Source organism: Fundulus heteroclitus, chromosome 17, assembly GCF_011125445.2.
Source record: "Fundulus heteroclitus isolate FHET01 chromosome 17, MU-UCD_Fhet_4.1, whole genome shotgun sequence".
Classification (NCBI taxonomy): Eukaryota; Metazoa; Chordata; class Actinopteri; order Cyprinodontiformes; family Fundulidae; genus Fundulus; species Fundulus heteroclitus.
In genome coordinates this window covers 21,204,637-21,230,904 of record NC_046377.1, presented here as the reverse complement: position 1 = coordinate 21,230,904, position 26,268 = coordinate 21,204,637, and the positions used below count along the sequence as shown (strand labels likewise).

The 26,268-nt window shown below is 38.0% G+C and overlaps 2 protein-coding genes across 3 annotated transcripts in view; both read left to right on the top strand.

The window, feature by feature from the left end:
• Positions 1–6,190, top strand: part of nup107 (nucleoporin 107) — a 21,772-nt gene extending 15,582 nt beyond the window's left edge. Inside the window, exons 22-27 of the mRNA XM_036149363.1 lie at positions 1,254–1,356; positions 1,432–1,592; positions 1,677–1,802; positions 4,471–4,584; positions 5,717–5,884; positions 6,002–6,190. Of these exons, the coding sequence (XP_036005256.1) occupies positions 1,254–1,356; positions 1,432–1,592; positions 1,677–1,802; positions 4,471–4,584; positions 5,717–5,884; positions 6,002–6,109 (780 nt within the window). The 3' untranslated portion in view covers positions 6,110–6,190. The remainder of the gene's footprint in view (positions 1–1,253; positions 1,357–1,431; positions 1,593–1,676; positions 1,803–4,470; positions 4,585–5,716; positions 5,885–6,001) is intronic.
• Positions 6,191–7,552: 1,362 nt separating this feature from the next.
• On the top strand, positions 7,553–25,878 carry mdm2 (MDM2 proto-oncogene). Of its 2 annotated transcripts, XM_012878286.3 has the most exons (13): positions 7,553–7,686; positions 12,021–12,056; positions 14,513–14,580; positions 14,742–14,816; positions 19,323–19,456; positions 19,533–19,582; positions 20,613–20,665; positions 21,044–21,140; positions 21,220–21,410; positions 21,490–21,621; positions 23,303–23,374; positions 23,453–23,606; positions 24,794–25,878. In XM_012878286.3, the coding sequence occupies exons 3-13, from the start codon at positions 14,530–14,532 to the stop codon at positions 25,228–25,230; spliced, it is 1,446 nt and encodes a 481-aa protein (XP_012733740.1). In that variant the 5' UTR covers positions 7,553–7,686; positions 12,021–12,056; positions 14,513–14,529; the 3' UTR covers positions 25,231–25,878. The 2 variants fall into 2 exon arrangements, with proteins under 2 accessions (XP_012733740.1, XP_021180086.2); XM_021324411.2 differs by having other exon boundaries at positions 23,303–23,606.
• The last annotated feature ends 390 nt before the right edge of the window (positions 25,879–26,268 follow it).

Genomic DNA, 26,268 nt, shown 5'->3' with positions numbered 1-26,268 from the left:
ATATATATATATATATATATATATATATATATATATAGATATAGATATAGATATAGATATATATATATATATATATAGATATATAGATATATATATATATATAGATATCTCTAGCCTGGGGAGCAATTGGGGGCTAAGGGTCTTGGTCAGGGACCCAGAGTGGCAGTCTGTGGGAGTTGAACTTAGAACCTCTGGGACCCAAGCTCAATGCTCTAACCACTAGGCCACCACTCCCAATATATATATATCTATATATATATAGATATATATATATCTATAGATATATATATAGATATATATATATAGATATATAGATATATATATATATATAGATATCTCTAGCCTGGGGAGCAGTTGGGGGCTAAGGGTCTTGCTCAGGGACCCAGAGTGGCAGTCTGTGGGAGTTGAACTTAGAACCTCTGGGACCCAAGCTCAATGCTCTAACCACTAGGCCACCACTCCCAATATATATATATATATATATATATATATATAGATAGATATATAGATATATATATATATTGGGACAAATGGTATTATATATATCTAAATAAATAAAAGGCAAAATATTTCAGCACATGACTTTCTCAGTACTTGATAGTTTTAGTAGATAACATAAAAGTATATGGCATTTGACATTTTCAAAGACTTAAGCCCCCCCTGAACATGAGAAAATCCTCATTATTCGATGCTGTAGCGCACATATTCCCTAGTTACTGGAGGGAAATAGGGAGTACCAATATGGCGGCTGGTGGCTTCAAAGCGACTCGTTCTAACAGCGGCGATTAGCACTTCAGTGTATAATATAGCTCAGTGGTTTTAGCGACAAAGACGCTGAAGCTCATTGAAATATTTGTGAAAGTTATCGCAAATGCGCGATCCGAAGCTGTGAAAGCATGAAATGAGGGCGCCGCTTGTGACGACACTTCCACTAGGGGGCAATGGCGCACCAATTGACAGAAAATGTGTTTTTCAAACTCTGTGAATTGATTATAACAGATGTGTTGTGTTATCTGTATCAGGCCTGTATTCAGTGTATTCAGTGATTCCTGCTCCCAGGTGAAAGCAGCAGCTTTTTAGTTTTCTTAAGTTAGTTTTTTTGTTTGTGTGTGCCTGTCATTTATTCTAATGGACTCCCTTGAAGAAAATAAGTTTTTAATGTCAATAAGAATTTTTTTCCTAGTTAAATAAAGGTTAAATAAATAAATAAAAATAAAATTAACAGCGCTGCTTTAACGGTTTTGCTCTGATAGGACGACCAGAAGAAGATTGATGTTATCGACTGGCTGCTGTTTGACCCCGCCCACCGAGCCGAGGCCCTGAAGCAGTCGAACGCCATCATGAGGAAGTTTCTGGGTACTTTATTGTTCACCGTTTTGACTTATAAACGCTTAAATTCCTGCTTTTGACGCCTCGTTGTTCCTCTCTCAGCTCTGCAGAAACATGACGCTGCCAAGGCCGTTTTCTCCAAAGTTCCCGAGGACTCGATGAGGGAGATTTACTCTCAGTGGACGGGCGTCGGTCAGACCGCTCCTCTGCCCGCGGAGGACGAGAACGCCATCAGAGAGCACCTTTGCATCAGAGCCTACCTGGTCAGTCGGCGTTGTCCTTCACGATGGGGCTCTGGTTTCATAAACACTGAAATAAGGCGAACTTGTCTGATTATGGCTCTACAGGAAGCCTACGAGGCGTTCACTGACTGGTTCAGCCACAGCGGTTCTGCACCACAGAAGCCAGCGTTGGCTCCAGGGGCCAAATTCACAGAGAGAGTGGCCAACGAGATGAAGGAGAAGGAGTACGAGGTACTCTAAATTATTGTTTTTAAGCTTTTTCTTTGTAAGTTTCATCTATGCCAGGGGTTTGCAACGTTTAGAGTCTAAAGAGCCGTTTTGCCTACAGGGTTTTGAAAAAAAGACACATATAATTTGTGATAAAGATCTACTGTAATATGTTGTCATCGTTAAAGAAACGCCATTTTATGTCTATTTTGAGGTTTGAAAAAATAGGATGGATGGGATGTTGATATTTGTGGATGATGTAAAAAAAATAAAAAATCATAGTTTCCAACATAACAAAAAAGTATTGATTTAAAATTAAATATTACTGGCACTTTTAGCATCATTCTGTTGTGAAAATTAAAAGCAATTAGTCCAAGAAAAAGTTGCTAAAACCTGTATTATCATTACTACATTTAAATACCATAATAAAAATATAATTTGTAGCCAAAGTTCTTAAGAGCCACTTGCGGCTCTAGAGCCACAGGTTTCAGACCCCTGATCTATACTTACTCTTTTTTTCTTCCAAGTAATCAAAACTTCCTGTGATCTCTTAAGTTACTCTAGCTTTTTCATCGATTTTATTCTATTTCTTTAGCCTAATACTGGCTATTTTGAAAGGAATGTTTAATCTTCATCTTTGAAAAACGTCTTCTGGTTCATTTTGTCAAAGATCTCTAATATTATGTCTGACAGAAATGAAATAGGATTGTTTTAGCGTTAATAAGTTTATTTTTTTAGCTTTTAGCCGAACATTTCACATACAGTAGATGATCAGCTGAAGTTGATGCATCGCTTAGGTCCAGATAAGTGGATCCAGGTGTATAGAACCCAATTTGGCCCAAATTCAATTCAGGTCAATCTGCTTTATTACAATACTGGAATTCATATTTTTACTGTATAATTTTGACTGAACTGGGTCAAACGTATTTGAATATTGTGAAAAGGTTTAATATTTTTATTATATGACTCCATTACACATGTGGTGAAATATTTACAGCTTTTTAGTGTTTGTGATTTAGATTTTTATGGTTGACGGGGAATGAAAACTCGAAAAAGTGAGTCTCAGAAAATGTGAATATTATACAAGATCGATTAAAAAAAAACAGGATATTTCAAGCATAAATGTCAGGGTTCTGAAAAGTTCTGTTTCTATGCATTCAGTACCTGAAGAAAGAAATGAATGCTTAAAATATAAACAAAAACTTCTGAACTTTTTCAAAACGTTCTACTTTAACCACTCGTCTATTCGGATTCAGCTCTATCTGTCCGCTTCTGTCCAAACAATAAAGTCAGCTGGTAATTGGTCCGGGCTTACAGCGAAGTTGAACCAAATACATCGGGTTGTTACCTTCGTAGCAATCCTTCCTCTTTAGCAAGCATGTGGCGACAGTGGGAACGGAAGCACTCCTTTTTTAACGGAAATAGACCACCAGCGAAACCAGAACCGGTCACCTGCATCAATCAGCTGGGGGTTGAGAGATTGGAAAGGGAGGGAAAAAAACATAAAAATGTGCATTAGGAGTACTTTTTTAATGTAAAATAGGGTAAATGTTTTAGGTAGCAGTAACTCTTTTAAAGGCTCAAACTGGGAAATGTGTACAAAGTAGGGCTGAACGATTTTGGAAAAAAATTTAATTGCGATTTTTTTTTTTTTTTTTTTTTATCTTAATATTGCGATTTAATGCAATTATTTATTTTCAGTTTAAGTTATCATGTCTTTTTAAACATATTAGGGCTGTACGATTTTTGCAAAAATCTATACTGCGATATATTTCAACCATAATTGCTCTTTAATTTTGACTTTTTCTCTGCATTAACCACAAGCAACAAAAATGGCCTGTAGGTAAAGATGTTTGTAAACAAGGACTATTTAAAACAAGTAATTTACCGGTTTTTATTAATCTGAATATTATCGTTCAAGAGAATAGCTTGTTGAATTGGACATCAATCCTTGTGAAACCAACAAACAAGTCTATGTATTAATCAGTTTACATGGTGAGATTCCTGAAAGTTTCTGGTAAAACAGTATGATTATATAAACTCTAAAAGAAATAATAAAATTAGATTATCTCACTGCTGCAACTGTCTTCCCTTCCATGTGGAGGCAAACCCACTTTAAACATATTAACAACAGCAAAAGGACGTGTCTGATCCATTTATTGTTACATAGCCAAAAAATTGAGATCTTTAAAATTGCAATTATATTGAAATTGCGATTAATTGTACAGCCCTAGTACAAAGCCAAGAAGCAGAGAACCAGGGGTGCTTTTAATGAGAAAAGAAACAACAAATGTTAATTAATCTCTAAGATTAACTGAATAAACAGCTTAGATTTAATAGAAGGGATTGTGGAGTCTTAATATCTTCCTCCGCTGACTTCTTCACTTCTCCGGAGGAGACTATTGTTTGTTACAGCTGTGTTGCTCTTCCAGATCCTGAGACAAAATGCTGGCCGGCTGTCTTTCTGTTCAAAAATAAAAAGTTAATTGCAGACGTATTTAGCAGCAGAATAAAGGTCCACTGTGTTGTAGCCTGTAGCAGGTCCTGCTTTAAAGATGATCTCCATAGAGAGTGCAGAAGAACACAATGTATTCAGAGTTACTAACCAGAGCCTGGTGGTTTAGTGCCAGATCAGAGGGGATTAAGCTGAGTTTAATGCTGTTTTTTTTTTTTTTTATACGGTGTGTTTTAGGCCTCCATGACTGCCTGGTCGAGCCGCCTTGATGTCCTGACTGAAGATGTGAAAGAGAGAATCTACAACGTGTTGCTGTTCGTAGATGGAGGCTGGATGGTCGACAACAGAGAGGTTCAGCAGAATGACGATGTTCACCTGTTTAAAGACCCATTTTTCATCAATTTAGGCTCCAACCGAATATCCTCATAGGGTTAGGACTCTTAGCTAAAGCGGCTGCCATGATCAGTGCTGTCCGAATAGTGCAGTCAGTGAGGAAGGAGGTAGGAAAAGTATCCTGTATGCTTCCTCCCGTGGCTAGTTTTGCCTTAGGAACCCTGTGACGTCCCGTACCGGCGCTGAGAACCCTTAAGGCCCACAATCCTTTGCATGACATGATGTATCATCACAGCCCCCCTTAAACAGGGTTCCCACGGGTCCTTGAAATCCTTGAAAGTTTGTGAATCTGAAAAAATAAATTCAAGGCCCTTGAAAGTTCTTGAAAACGGCCAAAAAAAACACCTTGTCCTTGAAAGTCCTTGAATTTTTTTTGTGGGGTTGAAAGTTCACACGGATGACGACTCGTGTGTCATTATTTTACTACCACACGATCTTTTAAAATTATGTTGATTCTGCAGACTTTTAATTTGCAAAAGTACGTTTGCTCTTCTTCGTTAGTTGGTAGGCTACGGTTTAGGCCTACGTGCGTCCAATAGGTTACATTCACACAGTGTTGCCAACTCAGCGACTTTGACGCTATATTTAGCGACTTTTCAGAGTCAAAGTCAAAAACTAGCTTAATCAAAGATGAAAGTAAGTGAAACAAATTGATATAATTCTGAACATCTCAATGCTGCACTTTTTTCCATAAATTCCATGAAACGGTAGGCTAATGTACATCTTCTATGTAATGTAGTATGGCATAGCCATGTACTGTGGATATAAATGTAGGCTATGAATATGATCAATATCAATGTAGGCTATAAATTTAGTCCACTTTCTTGCATTGCTTCTGACCCAACAACTGGGCTGTAGGCCCAGATTTGATTCACATCATCCGTGTGCGATTCTGTCACATAATGTTGGACTTAAAGGCTGTCCGAAATCAGCAGAGCGGTCCGAAGCTCCCTTCTTCCCTAAGATAGAGTTCTGTTGACCACGTGGAAGGGCAAGAGCTAGAGGCAGGAGCTAGAAGCTGTTATTAAAGGTATTCGAATGGAGCCTAGCATCAAGTGGGAATAAGCTAAAGATGTGTTTCTGGTTCCAGGGCTCGGAGCCAGATGAAGAGCGAAGCCACCAGATGGCAGCGTTACGCTCTCTCTGTCTTCCCCGTCTCACCTTCCTTCTGCTCAGCGTGCTGCAGAGCTCCTCCCGCCACCAGGAGGCGCTGCGACTCGCCGACATCATCTCATCTGACCAGCATAAACTCTATCAGGTAACTGGAGGCAAAGGTTGTGGGTTGATTAATTACGGCTTTCTGCCTTAATTGGCTCCTAATGTGTTGTTGTTGTTGAGTTAAATGACTAAAAATGTGATGAATTTTTATTTGCAGGTTTTCTCTAAAGAAGAGCTGAGGAGGTTTCTTCAGAAGTTGCGGGAGTCGTCGCTTGCTCTGTTGGACCAAGGACACGACCCGCTGGGCTATGAACTGCAGTCATAATCTTACAGAAAACACATGGACACATGTTCAGAATATTGTTAGTATAACTGGTGGGTTTTTTTTTTTTTTTTTTTTTTTTTTTTTTTTTTTGAGGAAATGTTTGTTTTGCATAATAAAAGATTTAATCTCTTTGTAAATTTCTGTTTCTTTTGACGGTGATAAGTGGTCTCGGCTGCTATTTTTACAGAGGAGACCGGTTTTTGGTTCCCGGCCTGTAGGTATCTAAGATTACGAGATATGTTTTCAAATTCTCAGTTTACAAAAATTTGCTTTTGCATAACTTGTATAACAAATTCAACAAGATTTGTCAGATTTTCTAATGCCAGACAACCAGAAATTAGCCGATAAAGACACGATTTTGCAAACAATTAAAAGTAGGTTATGGAAATTAGCCTGTAAGTTTCGGATTCTTCCCAAATTTACCCTGCAAGTACTGCATATTTAAAGTTTCCTTCAAGTTTCTTGAAAGTATCCTATATGTTTAGGAAGGTTCTTGAAAGTACCCTCCAATTTCCAAATGGTTCCAGCCCAAAAGCTCAAAATTAGCATCCTCTAAAATCAATTCCCATCGGTCGGTGTCGTGCATGTTTCAGATTTTCCCTGATTGAACACTTGGATCACCTACGTGAATCAATAGATTATTTCAGAACCTGGTGAGATGCTGAGGAGTTAATTCATTAACTTAAAATTAGTACAGACAGGTAAATATCTTACAACTGAAAATATTGGGTATAACACAATGTATTCATCTTTTAATAACCACACTTTTTTATTTATTTATTTGAATTAGGACAATGCACATTCATCAACATGTCAGCATAAAGCATCAATGTAAATATGCCATAATTAGCACAACAGCTAATTTGCATCCGCTTTTACCATTCTACTTAATTCCTTTTTTTTTTTTTTTGCTTATAGAAAAGGGGCAGAGAACAGCCCAATCACATTTTAAAACATCTTTTTTAACCGACTGAATTATTCAATCTTATATTTGCCTATTTTGATTCATATGGTAATAATTAGTTGCGTTTTTTGAGGTGAATTGTAATACTTCAATTTTTTTCTTTTATTAATTTGGCCATGCCATTTCAATCAATTAGCTAACACTCATACAGTATACTGCATGGAGTTCCGTGTGTTAATTTTACAACAGTACATTTCACTGTATCTTTGCTCTAAATTATTTAATAGGCTTTGTTTTTATTGACGTTTTAGCTTATTTTCCAAGAACTACAATCTAAGGAACGTTCCGGTATGTTTGGGATTTGAAACAGGATTTTTATCCATGTAAAATTAAAAGTTCTCTAATCTACCGTGGGTATGCATTTTTGTATTTTCAGATTAATAAAAGAAATTAAACAAATATTTTAATAAACTTATTGTGTCGTAAAACTTTTTTTTACCCATGTTGTCGTTATGTAACCCTGGTCTCCAGCCACTAGGGGCGCCATCACCTTGTCAGAAGCGTCGGAGTACAAACAGAAGGAAGCGAAGCTTGCTCCTAATCTTTAGAAAGATTTTAGACAAAACTTGTCTTTAGCGACCATTTAAGACGTCTATTTAACCATCTGCAACAGGTGAGTAAACCAAGACCAATTACGGAAGTGTGTTATGCTCTAATTTCAGGGAATATATGCGCTAGCCGCAAGCTAGCCGAAGTAGGCCGCACAGCCTCGGAGTTTCCTAACTGTGGCGTCACCGCGTGACGAGGAGAGACGCTCCTGCGCTAATGAGCTGTTGTAAAGTTTAGTAACTCGATATTTGTTTAAAATAAACGGCGAAATCTTTTATTATTATAATTGTTATTATTGCAGGTTAAATTTAGTCGTTATGCAGTTTCTAGCACAGCCGTTAGGAAAACCTCGTACGACGGCACCGCTTAAATGTATACGTATTTTTAAATATTTTGTTTTGCCTTTCAATGTAAACTTTATGTGCGCATGCGTTATTAAATACGGTCGTGGTTTGAAGAAAAAAAAGCTGGTTTTGACTGTTTGGAGGTCTGGCCAGACGTGAGTGGGAGGAGAGCGGGACATGTCCGGGCAAAGCATGCGAGCGTTGGGACGAGACACGGTTCGGCAGCCTCTGCTTGACGTTTTATATACAGTCATCTGGTTATTTACGGCTTGCAAACAACTAAAAACGGAACTCTAAACTGGGCGGTACTGGTCTCGAAGTCTGTCACAGGGTTGTGGGAGATAAACGTAATTTATTCCAAAGAAATTCTGTGAAACTATTTAATCTGAGAAGTTAAACCCATTTTTTTAGATTTATTTATATATAAAATGCTCTGAACAAAATAAAATACAAACGCCTACAAAGTGCAGCATTGAGTTTAAAGATCGTTATGAAAATATGATCATTTGCAGGATAAATACTGTAATCCCATCACAAAATCTATATAAACATTTGTAGTTTAAGATTAGAAAAGCCAGTTATAAAACATCTTAAAAACCTGCATTGCAATTAAAGATGCAATAATTAGTTGATTTTATTTTAAATGTTACGATTAACAATTAGTGATAAATTGATCAGACTTCACTAATTTCTGCTAAAAAAAACTTCTTTGTTTGAGTCTAAAGAAAAATATCTAAGATTTTATTAACCTTGTTTCCTTTAATTGCTGGAAGCAAAATGAAGGATGGAACAATGGCTATGTTTACATGCAGAAAATATCGCAATCGGATTGAATGGTATTTGGATTAAAAACCAAAAAAATATCTGATTGTACCGTTTATATGGGCACACAATCAATTAATCCAATCATAATGTGCGTGTTTACACAGCTGACCCAGTATTATAAAACAAAGCAATATTATACAAGTTTGTTTGTCTTCTGAGCGCCCAGGCTGGAATTGCATCAGGTTCTAATTACGATTGAAATGTTACTGAATAAATAATATATTTTTTTAATATTTCGAACAGAAAAGTTGTATCGGGAGCTACGACAGTTGTGTTTCCCGACGTATTTTTACCACTCAATAACAGAAATACGTCACGTTAATGTTGGGCGCTCTCAGAACTTTCACATTCAGAATAACTTTATCCGTTTACATGAATGTAGATCGGATTATCAATCGGCGTCATTCGGAATATAATTTAATTCCAATTGAACTTAATCTGATCACATTTCGATTTGCTTGTTTACACGATGCATTTTTATTCCGATTACTTTTGTCCGTGTAAATGTAGCTAATGAGTCGGCACAGTTTGTAAAGTTAAAAATAAGCCTCAGAAAACTGATTAAAACAATCTACAAAGATGTCTACAAAAAAGCACAAATTAACCATATTTATCCATATTCTGGCTTGGTTGTGTGTAAATTAATATTTTTCTTCAAAAAGGTTGTGAAACTTTAGATTTTTGTGATGGTTTTAAAGCATTTCTAGCCTTCAACACTCAATTGTTTATTCGTGATTACGTTTACACCAAAGTTATCAACTGTGTGACGTATCGATTGAGTTGATTTTATTGATTGACTAACAAGCGAACATTTTCTTAACCCTTTAACACCAAAGCCTCAAGAGCTCCGCCTGACATTTTTTTCTTCTTTTTACTATAAAATCGGCAAAAAAATTTCCTATAATCAAGTGCTCTGGATAATTTTTCCATGATACTTAGACCTTTCAATATCTGAAATTATTTTACAATAGACTGTATTTTAAACCAGTATAAAAACAGTTTGAAATCAAGAAGAAAAACAAAACAAAATGAGATGTTAGAGTTTTCATTATAATAAAACACTGCAGATGATCATGAAGAATAGTTTTAGCGTAGACAATACACCCAGAACCAAGGTAGTCTTAGTTGACTAATGTGTTAACAGGTTCAACAATTTTTGCCTATATAACAATGAATGGATAAGACGGTAATATGTTTAAAGTGGGTTTGGCTCCACTTGGAAGGGAAGAGAGTTGCAGCAGTGAGATATTTAAATTTTATTACTTATTTTATAGTTTAAATAATCAATGCTTTTTACCAGAAACTGTGAGGAACCTCACCATAGCATTAAGCACCAGTCAAACTTGTTTGTTGGCTGCACTTGATGTCCAACGCATCAAGCTATTCTCTTGAATAATAATATTCTGATTAATAAAAACAGTTAAATGTCTTGTTTTAATTAGTCATGGTTTACAAACATATTTATCTACAGGGTATTTTTGTTGCTTGTGGTTAATGCAGAGAAAAGTCTAAGTTAAATTGTATTTATGGCAGAAATAAATTCAAAAATCGTACAGCCCTAAAAGCAATACTTGATTTTGCTAATTAAAAGCCAAATTACTTACACACTGTCCCTTTAAGAAGTTTGAGTTTGTTTAAAAACAGAACAGCATAAAATGCATTTTTGTATCTTTGTCGTCACTAAACAGTGTAAAATAATGCTACGCTGGATTCCATCTGGACCACTTTAAAGTCTGAGCTCTGTAGAAATATATCAGAAGTGATTTTATTAGTTTTTTCTTAAAAAATGACCTAATAAGGAGTAACAACTGAGGAAGTCTGGGATATGAGAGATGTGTGCTAAGTCTCCATTGGATTCCCCTAGTAATGATTTATTTATGGTTTTATAAGTTGCTTTATCAACAGGTTTTAAGAATTTGACACTAAAGTAATAAAAGTAACTTTTCCCCCCTCATATTCCCGTTTATGTTAATTGAATTCCTGTTTTAACTTCCTTGTTGCCGTATAAAAAAACTGCGACATTTACCTTTTCTGAGATAAATTCGGGATATTTTTGTTTAACTAAATGCAAACTAATTTAATAGTCGACTAATCTATCGTTTATTTTATTCGGTGACTGTTTCAGGGGAGGAAAAGGGTGAAACAGTCATGATGTGATTAATTTATCTTCTGATCAGAGGTTGTTAGATGCAAAACTAAACTACATTTATCTGAAATAATTAGGATTAGTGGAGTGGATAGGATCTGAACTAATTGAAATAAACAACAAAACAGTAAAAATAACAGATTTAATATAGAAATTGTCCTAAACTAAACACTATATTCCCTTAAGACACATAGGACTTGTTTGATTAGTCAGATTTCTAAACTAGTGATAAATTGTTATATAAATCCAATTTGCAGTGTTTAAAACTGCTTTTATGTTCGAGTACAACCAAAAAATCAGGTTCCTGATGCTGTTTGTAAGCTTTTATCTTGTAAAGATGATTAATTAATTCCTGTTAAATCTCAGTTGGAGTTAAATCTTTATTGAATTTAAAGTCTGCTGTTGTCATTGGTTTTACCTGTTTCTAGATGAATTATTAGAACTGTTTTATTGCCCAACATGTCCAGACATAAAACTTTATATTCAAGTTATTAGTAAGCAGATCATGTGATTGGATGGGAAACATAATTATTCATTTATGTAGATATTATAAGTCATAGAAGAAAGTTTTCTTTTTTTTTTCTTTTTTTTTTTTTACAGCAGTCAGAAAATAGGAAAAAAATTCAGTGTCTGATGTTTATTTAAAGGAGACGAGACGAGCTTTGATGGTCTGCCAGAGTCATTTATAGAGCAACTACTTCCTGTTCCCTAAAAGCCAGAGAAGCGTCTCACATAGTCTGATCCGATATCTGATTCGGCCTGGTTACTGCTGGTTAACGAGGCCAAACTGCTGGTTACTGCTGGTTAACGAGGCCATATAGTTGCCGTGGTGATCTGCCGCGTCGCTGTGGACTAGTCCCGGCATGTCTGAGCACACAGAGAACAGATGATTGGATCAGCTGTTAGTCAACTCTGCGGTTCCTGCTGCTGCTGAGTCAGCAACAGGAACCTATCACTGAGTAATGAGTCAGGCCGGGCCGGGCCGGGCCGGTCTAGTCCCGACATGTCTGAGTAGGAATATAAGAGGCCGGGGTTGTGCTCTGCGCCCTTCTCACTGCACTTTATCTGCTTCTCTTTGCACAGCATGGGCCTCTGAGACCTGCTCTTCTCTACGAACTGGTGAGAAGTCATCATTTCTACCCTTTAATCTGTTGATGTTTGTTTGTTTTTATTTTATTTTCAGTCTTTGGATCTTTTGTATAATCTTGTTTTGTTGCAGATTTGTTCAGGAATGGGTTGGTTCTGTTTTGGAAATGTCTTTAAATGCAAAATATTCAGGACTGCTGTCATTTATAAGAAATATTTTAATCTATAAAGGTTTGAAAAGTGCTTGAAACTAAAAGTTTCTGACTGAATAGTTTGCTTTTAAAGGGTAACTCACCACCAAGTTGATCTTTTTATTTTTGCTGATTAACCGTTGACGTGGATGTCTTGTAGTTCTGTCTACATATTCTGGGCTTTGGTTTGACAATTACTGCACATTTATTGAAATCCTGCTATTGTTTATAAAACCGCCTGTGTGGCGCCCCCTAAGGCTTAAGGAGTGTACTGCATCTGATTTTTGAATCTATAATTTGTGATACTGTGACGTCACACTGAAAAACCGACGTCAGTAGCTCTGTGTTGTACGCCTCCATAGCGAGTTGGAATAGTGAGCTTTGCGATCTATTTCTTTTTTCTTTAGGTTAGCAATTTGTTTTTTATTTTGGATGGAAATACTAATATAATTATTTATAGCTTGTCAGCTTGTCAGATATATTTATAAAGTTTGACATTTATTAGCAAACTATTAAATCTGCTTTGCACCTATGGCTGCAACTAACGATTATTTTTATATTCGAATGATCCGTTGATTATTTTTACGATTAATCGATGAATCGGACAACAACTTTTATTTCTATTTATTTATTCCAAATAAAACATTTGGACTGAGAGCAAACAAGCGCACAAAAAACAAGTTGCTACTTAGGTGTTTTGTTATAATAATATTAGGTAATAAATAATTTTGCTTCAAATAAAGAAGTTTATGTTGACTAGATTGTTAGTCAATAATTTAATAATCAATCTATATGAACAGCAACTTATCACAACAAAAGTGAAGCGGTAAAACTGGGGGGGGGTCAAATACAATCAAACCAGAGCAAAAACACAACTTCTGACAATCAAATAAACCAGCAGCCCATTTTATAAACTGTTTCAGAATAAACCTGCATTTTATGCAAATACTACAGTTGTCCTTCTATATATTTTTTCTTCCAAGGACATTTATTCTATAAGGTTTTCTAATTTTTCTTTGAAGAGTCAAACAGGGTGTTGGTTATTTAATACTATTTTTGTCTTTTGAGGGTTTTACATTTTTAAAAAGTTAAAAATGTGTCCCTAAAGGACGCATCTGTTTTTAATTTGGGTCTGCCTTTTATTCTTCTGAGTGTCTCACCAACATTTCATTATGGTTACACAAAAACAATAAAGACTCTTTATTCTTGAAAAGTTAGTTTAGAGCCCTGATCATCTCTCCCACACAGTACCTTCACCCAGACTTTGTCAGTAAATTAAAACTTAAATCTTACTCAACAAATTACCATCAGAATGAAGCTGTATTGCGATTGAGAGGGCTGGTTTATGATCCATAATCCGATCAGCGTCCATCTGAACTCAACCTGTGAGCTCAGAACAGTCAGAACCAACACAGCTCTGTGTTTGTTTTTTATTGTTTTTTCAGCATGCAGAAGAACAAAACTTCTGCAGTTGTTTTATGGAAATTCATCAACTCTGCTAATGTCAGAGAGCTTCTACTTTGAAAAGAGCTTGGTGCGAGCAAACGCTCATCATTGTCGGATTATTTGATTTTCAGCCCATATAAATGGTGCTTTCAGAATACTTTTCTTTTAATCCGAACACATTTCAGTCCGATCGCTTAAAGTTACGCATGTAAACAAGCTAACAGCCGCATTAGACGAGCTATCAGGAACCCCGAAGCACGACTTCAGCTCTCCTGCCATGTCAAACCCCACGTGTTACTGATGTTTTTTTGGTTTTGTGAAGCGCGCCATGCTCCATATTTTTTGAGCTCTTAGTTTGAGACGCTTTTTCAGTGTCATTTGTAGAATTTACTACAAAAAAGCAACATTTGAAAATGGCGCCTCGCTTCATTTACATCGCTCTGGTGAGGTAAACGGCTCCGCGGCACGGCGAGTGACGAATTCATCGCGCGACACAACAAATCGCTGATGAATTTCTTGGCCAAAGCTTCCAATTGTCCATTTGTTGTTGCAGCCCTAATTGAAATTACTTGCTGCTCTCCTTGAAGTCAAAAAAGAACCTCACAAAGTAACGATAGTTAAAATGAAACACTGACCCCAAATGTTGGTTTTCTTTAATATTTCCGAGATGACATGTTAAAGAGTTGAAATCTTTGGTTCCACCTCACGTTCCACACATGTTCTCATAGTAAAGTGTCAGTGCAGTAATTTCCTGATGTAAACTCACTGTTAAACCGGATCAGAACCGTCCGGTTTGCGTTTAAAGGAGCCAGAGCTGCAGTAATACCTCATGTTGATGTTTCCTGTGTGCAGCAACCAGCGGCTTCACCATGTCGGCTGACGGGGCGTTCGCCACAGACCCAACCAATGAAAACAAACTGGTGAGAGCAGATCGCTGCGCCTTCAGAGTCCGTCTGATTGGTTCTGTTCTAACTCCACGTGTTCCTGGTTCTGTTCTAACTCCATGTGTTTCTGGTTCTGTTCTAACTCCATGTGTTTCTGGTTCTGTTGTGACTCAATGAGTTCCTGTTTGTGTGCTCAGGTAAGACCGAAGGTAGAGTTCTGTTCTTTGCTGCAACACGCCGGCGCCACCAAAGATGTCTTCACCATGAAGGAGGTACTGAGTCTGATTGTTGGTTATCTTGTTTAGAGAGAAAAAGGCTTTGTTGAACATTTAAAATACGTGAATCCATCATTAGAAGCAGACATTAAAGGAACAATGACTGGATAAACCTTGGAGGTACGGGTGGGCGATATGAAGAAAATCTAATCTATCTTGGGGCTATATCGCGATATATATATCACGATATGTTCAAATAACCCTGAATAACAAATGTTTTTAGCCACATAGTGCCTAAAGTTGCATTGGTATATCTCATATTAACGTGTCAATTTTTTTTTGTTTGAAAAATGTATTGCAAAATAAAAATTAATTTAAAATGTTATATTTTAGCCATTTTTTAACCACAGCTGTACATAAAAGCTTTTCATAAATTACAATATTGTCATATTAGAGCCCTTTCGTGGTCAACACTGAACCTTAAAAAACACAGAACATCCCAGCGGCCAAAAGGAACACCAAGGAATAAACCTGAAATAAAAGGTGCTTTTTTGTGCTTAAGACATATAAATCTGTATAATAAAAATGTGACAATCCCAAAATCAAAAGCTTGTATTATGACTATAAAATCAACTGACCAGTCGCAGCTACATATTCAGAGCATCTCAAAAATATTTCCGTTGCTCTTTAGGTGCTGGGAAATTTTAAACAAATGTTTTTTTTCTGTCATATAGGATTTCGTAAAAGAAGACGCCAGTTTAAACCAGTTTTACAGCTGGTTTAATTGAAGTTTCCTTCGGTGTTTTGGGGGGGCGGGGGGTCGACACACAGAGTTTACAAGAGTTGCACTGGATGACTTTTTGTAGAACAAATTTGTGCTACTGCTACCTTTTGTGGCAATGGTGTTAAGGCATTTTTTACAAATTACCGCTTTTTGTTCGACATCCTTCTTATGAAATCCTTTTAACTATCGCACAGAGGAAAACTTGAGATACATCGAGTATATTCGATATATAGCCCACCGCTACTTGGAGGCTGGTGAGTCGGTGAAAACACTGTTTTCATTTAAAACTAAAATCTACAATATGATCTCATTGCTTTTCTTTAAAACAGAAGCAAACCAGTTTCTTCCTACTTGGTCATAGTTTAGAGGTAAATGTCTGTTGGGGAGTATTTAATAACTTTTGGCCTCTTGCTCTCCTTACTGTTGTCAGGCTGATCAGACAATTAAAAAGGTTTTTCTTCAGCTGCTTAGAGCCTCGAGTGTTGATGTGCACTGCCGGTCAGCTGGCTAAACCAAGGCCACTGGGCTTTTAGTACCGTTTCATTATTTGTGGTGAGAACCGGCCAAAGAAGGTCTGATTATTTAACGGTGTTTCTACAGCCGCTGAGCTAGACAGCTGACTGCAGCCTCTACCGGAGCAGGTTTGGTATAACCACAGGTGTCAAAAGTATTCACATCTATTACTCAGGTAGAAGTATACATAATAAGGTCTAAAAATACTTCTATAGAAGCAAAAGTATCAACTCAAGTAACTAGCTTCAGTAGTCCAGCTTTAAAACTACTTAAAAGTAATTTAAGTTAAAAAAAAAAGGCACTAAGGACAAAGACTTAGATCTCCTGGACGGCAGGAGTGCACTTACAAAGGAAACTGATAATCCTAAAAATGCTGTGGACTTCTTCTACGTTTTGTTCTTCTTTTGTTTTTCTTGGGACAACTTGGTGCAGTTCTGCCTCCAACCACAATCAAAGTCATTCTGCTCACGAAGCGCTATTTATCTGAATATTTATTTATTTTTTGACAAGGCAGAACGAAAACAAGCGGAAATAAAATAGGAGTAGAAATGTAAGGAGAAGAAGTAAAAAGTTGTCAAAAAAATAATTACTCCAGTAAAGTATAAATAACCACAATTGTTACTTAAGTTATGGAAGTAAACTTAGTTACTTGGCAGCTCTGGGTATTTCCCAGTGTTGCTCTGTCAAAAATAATGTATTCTGCATTTTGAAAGACATGAACTTTATAGATAATATAGCTGTAATAATATATCTTTTTGTGAATACTATGAGACACCGGTGCTTTTTGAGCTCTCCCTCAAAGCCACGACTGGAAAATGTTCCAAAACTTTGTTTTGTCTGTCTTGTAAAGGTTGGGATGAGTTTAATCGTCTTCTTTTAGCCAACTGACTGGAAATAGACGAATATTTTGGTTTGGCCTTTGGTTTCTCACCAGCTGGACTTTTATAATCTGGTTCTGATCCGCAGTTCTTCAGACTCTCTGGAAATAGTTCCTTTGGGACAGACTGCGGGTCACAAAGAACCTGTTTGGTTCTTCACAATACGTCCGATTTACGATTTTAATCGATTTAAAGAAACAGAAACAACACGGAAATTATTCAAATAAACAAAGATGAGTGTCCCTATTGTGATTAACAGTGCAACAAGTTGCCTTTTCACAAAACTCACAGCCTGTCAGACAGCGCTGAGGGAATAGGGAGACTCCACGCAGCTCTAGCTGTGAGACAGTAACGGTAGACTGATTGCTGCTAAATCACCAAACACACAGAGAAAAGTTACTAGATTTGTTTCTAGTTGCTTTTTTGAATAAAAGTTTCTTAAGGGGTCTGAAAAGTCCCCAAATATGAGTCGCTAAGTAGGAAACTGGACTGTCGTCTCTAGTTTTCCGTCTTTACCGAGAGCAGAGCAGCCCAGTAGCTTCACAGCAAGCAGACAGGAGCTGCAAGAGTATTTAAATTAATTTTAAACCCTGGTTATGATTAGAATAAGTGCACAAATATACAGTTAGCTGCGGTATATCACGTGCTTTACATTGTTTTAACTAGGGCTGAACGATTTTGGAAAATAATCTAATTGCAATTTTTTTTATCTTAATATTGCGATTTAATGCAACTATTTTTTTTTCAGTTTAATTTATCATGTCTTTTTAAACACATTAGGGCTGTACGATTTTGCCAAAAAATCCAAAATTGCGATATATTTCAACCATAATTGCGATTTAGTTTTGACTTTTCTCTGCATTGACAACAAGCAACAAAAATGGCCTGTAGACAAAGATGTTTGTAAACAAGGAGTATTTAAAAAAAGAAATGTAACAGTTTTTATTAATCTGAATATTATTATTCAAGAGAACAGTTTGTTGCGTTGGACATCAATCCTTGTGCAACCAACCAACAAATCTATGGATTAAAATGATTGACGACTACTTAATGCTGCGGTGAGATGCCTGAAAGTTTCTGGTAAAACAGGATGATTATATAAACTCTAAAACGAGTAATAAAATTAGATTATCTCACTGCTGCAACTCTCTTCCCTTCCATGTGAAGCAAACCCATTTTAAACATTTTACTGACACCTAAAGGATGCGTCTCATCCGTTAATTGTCACATAGCCAAAAATTGCAGACCTCTGCGATTTGTAAATTGCGTTTTTTTAAAACTGAGATTATATTGCAAATGCGATTAATTTGTCAGCCCTAGTTTTAACATATTTTTGAATTCATTCTGAAGGTGTGGCAGCTTTTATTTTGCTGTGGTGGTGCGTCAAGATGTAGCAGAAACCCTCGTCTACACTGCAAAAGGAGAACTAAAAATAAGTAAAATTTTCTTGAAATGAATGTATTTACCCTTGATTTGAGCAGGTAAATAAGATTATTTGCCAATGGAATGGGTATTTTTACCCCTAAAATAAGATAATTAGATATACTGCACTTGAAATAAGATGATGGAGATGAAATCTTCCTATTTTAAGTGCTAAAATCTTATTCCATTGGCAAATAGTCTTATTTACCTGCTCAAACCAAGGGTAAATGCATTCATTTCAAGAAAATTTTACTTGTTTTTAGTTCTCTTTTTGCAGTGTAGGGTAAAAAAGCTTCCTCTTTAGAGTATTTCCACAATATATTTTCCTAATAAATAAATAAATAAATAAATATATGTGTGTGTGTGTGTGTGTATGTTACATAGAGGCCCAAGGGGTGCTTTGGCATAAAAAAAATAAAATTCTAAAATTTTAATCTTCCTAAATAGTAAATTTGAATGAGTGGATAAAATCTATTTATTGTCCAGTCCTAACAGAAGCAGATCCCTTTAGCAGCTGTTGCCTTCAGAGCCTCACATGGTCCAGTGTTCAGTGGTTCGTCTTATTTCTCTGAATGAAAGGAGAGTCTGTGTTGAGTTCAGACTTCAGGACCCAGAGAACTTCTGCTGTTCTGCATTTATGTTACAGCTGCAGGGCTGGAACACAGACTGAAGCTCAGACTGTAGATTTTTATTGTCGTACGTGAAACTTAATGGAGAACTCTGAACATTTTGTTCTAAAGCAGAACGTGAAGGAACAATAATAATATTAGGCTGTTAGAAACAGCAGCGTCTTCATTTTTATAAACTCCACATATGTTATAAACTGAACAATTTCAGAACGCTTCGTCTTCAGCTGATCCCTGATCTGTGGGATGGGACAAACCAGCGATTCATCGGCTCAGAGACGCCGGTATTTTAAACCCAGCTGGACATCCGGCTGCTCTGATTGGTCTCTGTCGTCTGCAGGTGATGTTCTACCTGGGCCAGTACATCATGAAGAAGCAACTGTACGACCAGAAGCAGCAGCACATCGTCCACTGCGCTCAGGACGCTCTGGGCCGGGTGCTGGGAGTCGACAGCTTCTCCGTGAAAGAACCGCGGTGAGTCGGAGTCCGTTTTCCCCCCGTCTGATGGAAACTTCGTCCGTTTGGAAACTAAAACCGGTTCATGTTTCAGGGTTTTGTTCTCAATGATCTCCAAGAACCTGGTGACCGTGACGAGTCAAGGTAAGAAGCCCTCCTATTGCTCTCTAAACTGATTTATAACAAACTCCTTCATCAGTTCAATCCTGTCAGGTTGGCGGTCAGAGACGTTTTAGTCTGTAATCATGAGAGCTTCATCCGTCCAGTCCTCCTTTATTTGTGCTTTTGGTCTGAATCTAGTTTTCTCCAACCCTGCAGAGCTGCTGTCCTGCAGCTTTTAGACGCGTCTCAATTCAAAAAAGTTTTGAATTTTAAGTCAGACTCCATCAGATCCTCCAGGTTGGTCAGAAAGTTTCCTCTCTAAGGAAACCCAGCAGGTTGCATCAAGTCTCTCCAAGCAGCATTCACTCCTCCTGAAAGAGCGTAGAGCCACAGTGGACAGTCGTCTGCATTGTTGATGGCTTTGCAGCAATCCCTCATACTGAGCATGCATGAAGTGACAGTGGAGAGGAAAACTCCCCTTTAACAGGGAGGGGAACCTCCAGCAGAACCAGAACCAGGCTCAGTGTGAACCGTCATCTGCCTCCACCCACTGGGGCTTAGAGAAGACAGAGCAGAGACACAGAAAGCTCAGAAGCTCACATTGACCCAGGAGTACTTTCTATGTTAGATGGTAATAGTGGATGATCTGCCTCCCCTGATGATGTCACAGCTAACAGAACAACAGACCAGGTGTACCTTCTAAAGAGAGAAAAATGACAGAGAACAAAAAGTTTAAAGCTACAATGACAACAAATAATGCAGATTGGAGAGCAGTAGGAGAACTCAGCAGAGTGAGAGAAATAGACCCTGATGTCCTCCAGCAGCCTAAGCCTATAGCAGCATAACTACAGAGGTAGCTCAGGGTAACATGAGCCACTCTGACTAGAAGCTTTGTCAAAAAGTTCCTGAATCCAGGAATTCAGATTTTTACAGCGAAATATAAAGTCCATCCTGTAAAATTGTCCTGCGTGTGATCCGTCCTAAACATTTAGTCCCAGCGCGTCAGACAGCAGATAGAAATATTAAACATTGTAAAGAGAGAAAACGTGTTTCCTGTTTTTTTTTTTTTTAGCGTCAACAGACTGGAGCGAAGCTCTGGACAGCCAGACGGACGGCGGGACGGAGGTAAGAGACGGGTCCAGCCTCCGGATCAGAACCAGGGCAGCTTTAATATGACATAATTCAGTCACAGTAACATGTTTTAAAAAGCTGTCCTCTTTATTTTCTTATTGTTCTGAATGTGAACTTAGATTTGAACCTAATGTGCGTCTAAGATCAACTTGATCTAAACAGAAATTTGGTTGAATTTTAGTCAAGTTTGCAACTAAAAGGGGAAAAAAAAGTATCTGTAAAATATAATAATGGGGACTTTTTATTTAATTTTAGTTTAAATAGGTATAAATGGATCAGAAATGATTGGATCAGCTGCCCTGGTCCAACAGAAGCGGCTTTAAAGACTTTTATGTCGTGGCTGAGTTTGATTTGTGAGCGTTTGTGTTCCAGGGAGGAGCGACAGAGAGCCGCTCCTCATCCACAGACCAGAGGAGACGGCGGGGCAGGAGGAGGAGGAGGAGCTGCAGGAGCAGCAGCAGCGAGCCAGGTGAGTTTCTTCCTCAAATACACCTGCCACTTCAAACCAGCCAATCAGCACCCATCTGACATAAGCTCCGCCCACACAGGACCCTCCCACAGCCCGGAGGGAGAGGACAGCGAGGAGGACTCGGCGGAGGAGTCGGACGACAGCAGGAAGAGGAGGCGGTCCGACAGCTACTCGCTCACCTTTGATGACAGCCTGTCCTGGTGCGTGATTGGTGGATTGGGGAGTGGGCGGGACCAGCTCAGCAGCCAGTCGTCGGACTCTCACAGCACGGTAAGAGCGGCGGACCGGCCGACGCGGACGTTCCTCACGTCTCTGAGGTTCCTCTAACCGGAGCTCCATGTCTGTTCAGTCCGGGAGGTCAGAGGTCACGATCGCAGCCACGGACTCAGACAGCGACAACTTCAGCGTGGAGTTTGAGGTGGAGTCCATCGATTCTGACGATTATAACGAGGACGACGCGTCTCTGTCTGGAGATGATCAGGTGAGCGCGAGGCAGTTTAGACTAGGGCTGAACGATTTTGTAAAAAAATCTAATTGCGATTTTTTTTTTTTTTTTTTTTTTTTTTTTTTTTTTTTTTTTTTTTTTGCAGTTTAATTTATGTTTCAAAATATATACAAACAACGAATCATTTTGTTTCCACGCTGTGCAGATTAGTTGCTAAAAGACCCACAGCATCTAAACTCAGAGCAGTAATAATCGCGTTCTGCCTACAATATATTTCAACCAAAATTGCAGTTTTGACTTTTCTCCGCGTTAACCACACGCAACAAAAATGGCCTCTAAATAAAGATGTTTGTAAACAAGGACTATTTTAAATATGAACTTTTAATGTTTCTATTAATCAGAATATTATTCAAGAGAATCAGCTTTTAATTTAATTGGACATCAATACTTGTTGAACATAAAGTGCAACCAACAAGCAAGTCTATGTATTAAACTGATTGACCTGTACTTAATGCTTTGTATGATTATATAAACTCTAAAACAAGTAATAAAGTTAGATTATCTCACTGCTGCAACTGTCTTCCCTTCCATGTGGAGGCAAACCCACTTTAAACATATTACCTACACCTAATGGACGTTTCTAATTCCCTAATTGTTACATAGCCAAAAATTGCAGACCTCTGCGATTTGGAAATTGCGTTTTTTTAAATCGCGATTATATTGAAAATGCGATTAATTGTTCAGCCCTAGTTTAGAGCTTTGGGTTGTAGTGGCTCTTTGTCTCATTTTAAATTATTATTATTATTATTAGCTGCTGGTGGTGCAGCTGCTGGAGAACTACACTACAGCAAAGTAGTTCAGGACCTGAAGTTATGTTCTTCAACGTTTTCTGTGGACGTTCAGCAGCTGGTGAACAACCAGAGGCAGAGATTCTGCGGGATCTTTAAAAAAAAAAAGCCCAGATGTTGTTTTCTGGGTCTGTGTGTAAAATCCTCCCTAAACTGATTTATTGTTGAGTCTTTAGGGAGTTTAAAGCTCCTTCATCACATCAAATCTAGATATTCAACAAGGTTTGGCTTGAAGAAAAGAGCTTCATCCTTTTTTTCTTTCCCACAGTAAAACCACTAAAGTTCAATAGTTATATTTAAATCAATCCTGTTTGTCTTAAAAAGTCTTATAATTAACTTAAAGCTCAGATCAGGTTCAGTTTCTAGGGGCGACTCCTTCTGGTCAGAAAGAGAACTGCAGGTTTCAGTTAATTTTTCACTGCTGCTAATCTATATTATATTAGAGCTCTAATTGTTTTTTGACCGCAAGATTAATTGTAATATTCACAGAAAGTGAATATTTATTTATTAGCAGTTCTTATTTGTTTGAAATCTAGAAAATACTTTTAGCTGATGTGAATCTTTGTTTAGTCAAGAGTTTTCAATTTCTGACGTCCAATTATGTATTTAAAAAAGGAAGCAATTAAGCTTTTTTACTTTAATTAAAGGTCATCATCCATTCTAACTGTATTTGATGGTTGGTGTTGTCTTCCTGTCTGCTGATTGGTCCGTTTATGGTTTTAGACCAGAAAGGCAACTACTCATCTATAAATTAACAAAACCACAAATATTTAGTCGAGTAAAGATCTGTTTTATTTGCTACATTTTGTTCCTTTTAATGTAAAACAGAGACATTATTAACCGTCTGTGTGTCCGGTCGTCCTGCTCAGGTGTACGAGGTGACCATCTTCGAGGCGCAGGAGGACGACTCGTTCGACGAGGACACGGAGATCTCGGAGGCCGTGAGTAGAACCCCAGAACGGCGTCTGGGAGACGCGCAGACGGCGTTCCTCATGCCGCCGTGTGGGATCTCCCCGCAGGATTACTGGCGCTGCTCCAAGTGTGACGAGCTCAACCCGCCTCTGCCCAGAAACTGTCTGCGCTGCTGGATGCTGCGCCAGGATTGGCTGCCCATCGACCCTAAAGCCCTGCCCACAAAGCCCACCGGCCAATCAGCTGCCAAGGAAGCTCCAGGTAAAAGCCTCAGCTGCTGCAGAGAAAGAAGTTTATAATTTAATGAAAAACCAACAGGTTGGAGGCTAAAGCTAACGGCTAGTCCAGTTCTGAACTTCATGTAGTTACTAATGCACCGAGTTCTACAAATAAAACTACAAAACCCATCAAGCAGAGCGGCAAAATGGCTCCGCTGAAAACTCCCACTAAGGCAGGGGTCTGCAACGTTTATAGAGTCTAAAGAGCCGTTTTGCCTACAGGGTTTTGAAAAAAAATCTACTGTAATATGTTATCGTTAAAGAAATGCCATTTTATGTCTATTTTGAGGTTTGAAAAAATAGGATGGATGGGATGTTGATATTTGTGGATGATGTAAAAAACAAATCATAGTTTCCAATAGGGCTGGGTATCATCTAGGATGAGCCGATTCGATACGATTTTCGATACATAGCTCACGATACAATACGATTCTCGATATAGCTCACCTTGATTTGATTTGACTCCAATATCGATATTTATTACTTTCAAATGCTCAAAGTCATTCAATCAACAAAACCAGCCAAATATTATATTCATGTTCAATTTATTGAACACTGATATATTAACAGGAAAACAAAGTGCATTTAGTTCAATGCATTTAATGTATCACAGAAACCAAAAACGTGCCCAAACGTCTGATTTTAGGGATGAAGGTTAGGCTGCAATAGCGCCCCCTAGGTGTTGGGAGGTATATCGATATTGAAAGCCAGAATATCGGTTTTAAATCATTTTTTTTTAAAAAAATCGATATTAATCTTTGTATCGATTTTTATGCACAGCTCTAGTTTCCAACATATCAAAAAAGTATTGATTTAAAATTAAATATTACTGGCACTTTTGGCATCATTCTGTTGTGGAAATTAAAAGCAATTAGTCCAAGAAAAAGTTGCTAAAACCTGTATTATCATTACTACATTTAAATACCATAATAAAAGTATAATTTGTAGCCAAAGTTCTTAAGAGCCAAAGAGCCACAGGTTGCAGAGCCCTGCGCTAAAGTTAACCCGGGTCTCTGAGGAGTGGCCGGTACGACTCCAGGCTAATTTAGCCAGTCCCACGCTGAGGCTCAGAGGTTCTGGAAGGGAAATCTGCGTTCATGAGACCTGGAGTCAGAAACGTTCAGGCTGTAAAGTTACGACAGAAATTAACTCACTCTGTGTCGCCCGAAGGTTCGGACGTGGAAGGAGTCGACGTTCCCGATGGAAAACGAGCAAAAACTCCAGTCAGCTCCCAGGGTCTGTCGGACTGCTCAGCCACAAACTCCCAGGAACTCCTCTGCTCCTCCCAGCCTTCCTCCTCCCAGGAGTTCTGGACCCCCGAGTCCCAGCCCTCCTCCTCCTCCTCCCTGGGCGACTCCCAGGAGCTCCTCCCGTCGTCTCTCCCCCAGCTGGAGCGCAGCGTGTCGGCCGAGTCCCGGCTGCCGGACTCGTGCCTGGACCCCTGCCTCATCTGTCAGTCGCGGCCGAAGAACGGCTGCATCGTCCACGGACGGACCGGACACCTGATGTGCTGCTACGTCTGCGCCAGGAAGCTGAAGAAGAGGAACAAGCGGTGTCCCGTGTGCCGGCTGCCCATCCAGTCGGTGGTCCTCACCTACCTCTGCTGAGCCCCCCCCCCCGTTGGCCCCGCCTACCTCACCTCCACCTGCCTGGAGCAGAACGTGTTCTCCTGGGTTCCAGCGCCGACCCGCAGCCACCCTGTACCACTGAATGTTTGATTATTTTTGAAAAGATTCGTGTGAAAACGTCGACGTGTACCAAAGTCAGACAATAAACTGAAACCCTGAAGTTCAGGCTGGAAAGATTATTTCCTAACTTTTCAGTTTTTTTTTTTTTTTTTTAAATCTTCAGCCTTAACGTTCTGATGGGAGATCTCGTCAGCTGTGGTTCTGCTCTGGTTTTACAGATGAGGTTTATGTAAAAGGGAAATAATTTATTTTAATATTTTTTTTTTTGTTCACTCCATTTTGGTTTATTCTTAGAGAAATGGAGGTCGTTAATCGGCTTGTTCATAAAAGACTCCTGGAAATAAAGGAAATTTCCAGAATTAATAAATAATTTATGTCCGTTTTGTTGTGAGTCAAAATTTATTTGTAACATTTGTGGTTTGCTGTTTTATTTCCAGGAAACTACAGAGTACATCTCTATTTAAGACCCTTTTCTAAGAGCATTTTAATTAATAAGTTGGGTTTCATTTAAATTTCTAATGTTTTTCCTCTTTGTACTGAATAAACCTTTAATTCTTGTTTGCTTGACCTGTAAAAGATTTAATTTCTTCTGGAAAGTTCACTTCCATGCTTTGTGGTGTTTAGTACTAAAACTTCATAACACTAGAAAAGGTTTGTGGCGTTTATTGACCACTAGGGGGCAACGTTACATTTCTCATTTGAGTTTTAAATTATTTCTGTAAAACAAAGATTAACCTGAATTCATAAAAGAATTAAATATCAAATATGGATTTAAAAACTATAATTTACTTAAAGTCTTGATTAAAGTTAAAATAATTCCAGTCCACTTTATTTTGTATTTGCATTTGGTTAACTGGTCCAGTCAAAATAAAACTTATTCCAATGATTTTGACTAAATTGAGTTCACTTTCATTAAATCCAGTTTAATCCGAACAAATGCTTTAAAATGTATCCAAT

What these genes read in the sequence shown, in the direction of transcription:
- mdm2 (XM_021324411.2), top strand. Translation starts at nt 14,530, where the DNA reads ATGTCGGCTGACGGGGCGTTCGCCACAGACCCAACCAATGAAAACAAA. An exon ending in AGACGGACGGCGGGACGGAG is followed by an intron (nt 20,666 to 21,043) that starts GTAAGAGACGGG and finishes TTTGTGTTCCAG; the next exon opens with GGAGGAGCGACAGAGAGCCG. An exon ending in AGCTGCCAAGGAAGCTCCAG is followed by an intron (nt 23,607 to 24,793) that starts GTAAAAGCCTCA and finishes TGTCGCCCGAAG; the next exon opens with GTTCGGACGTGGAAGGAGTC.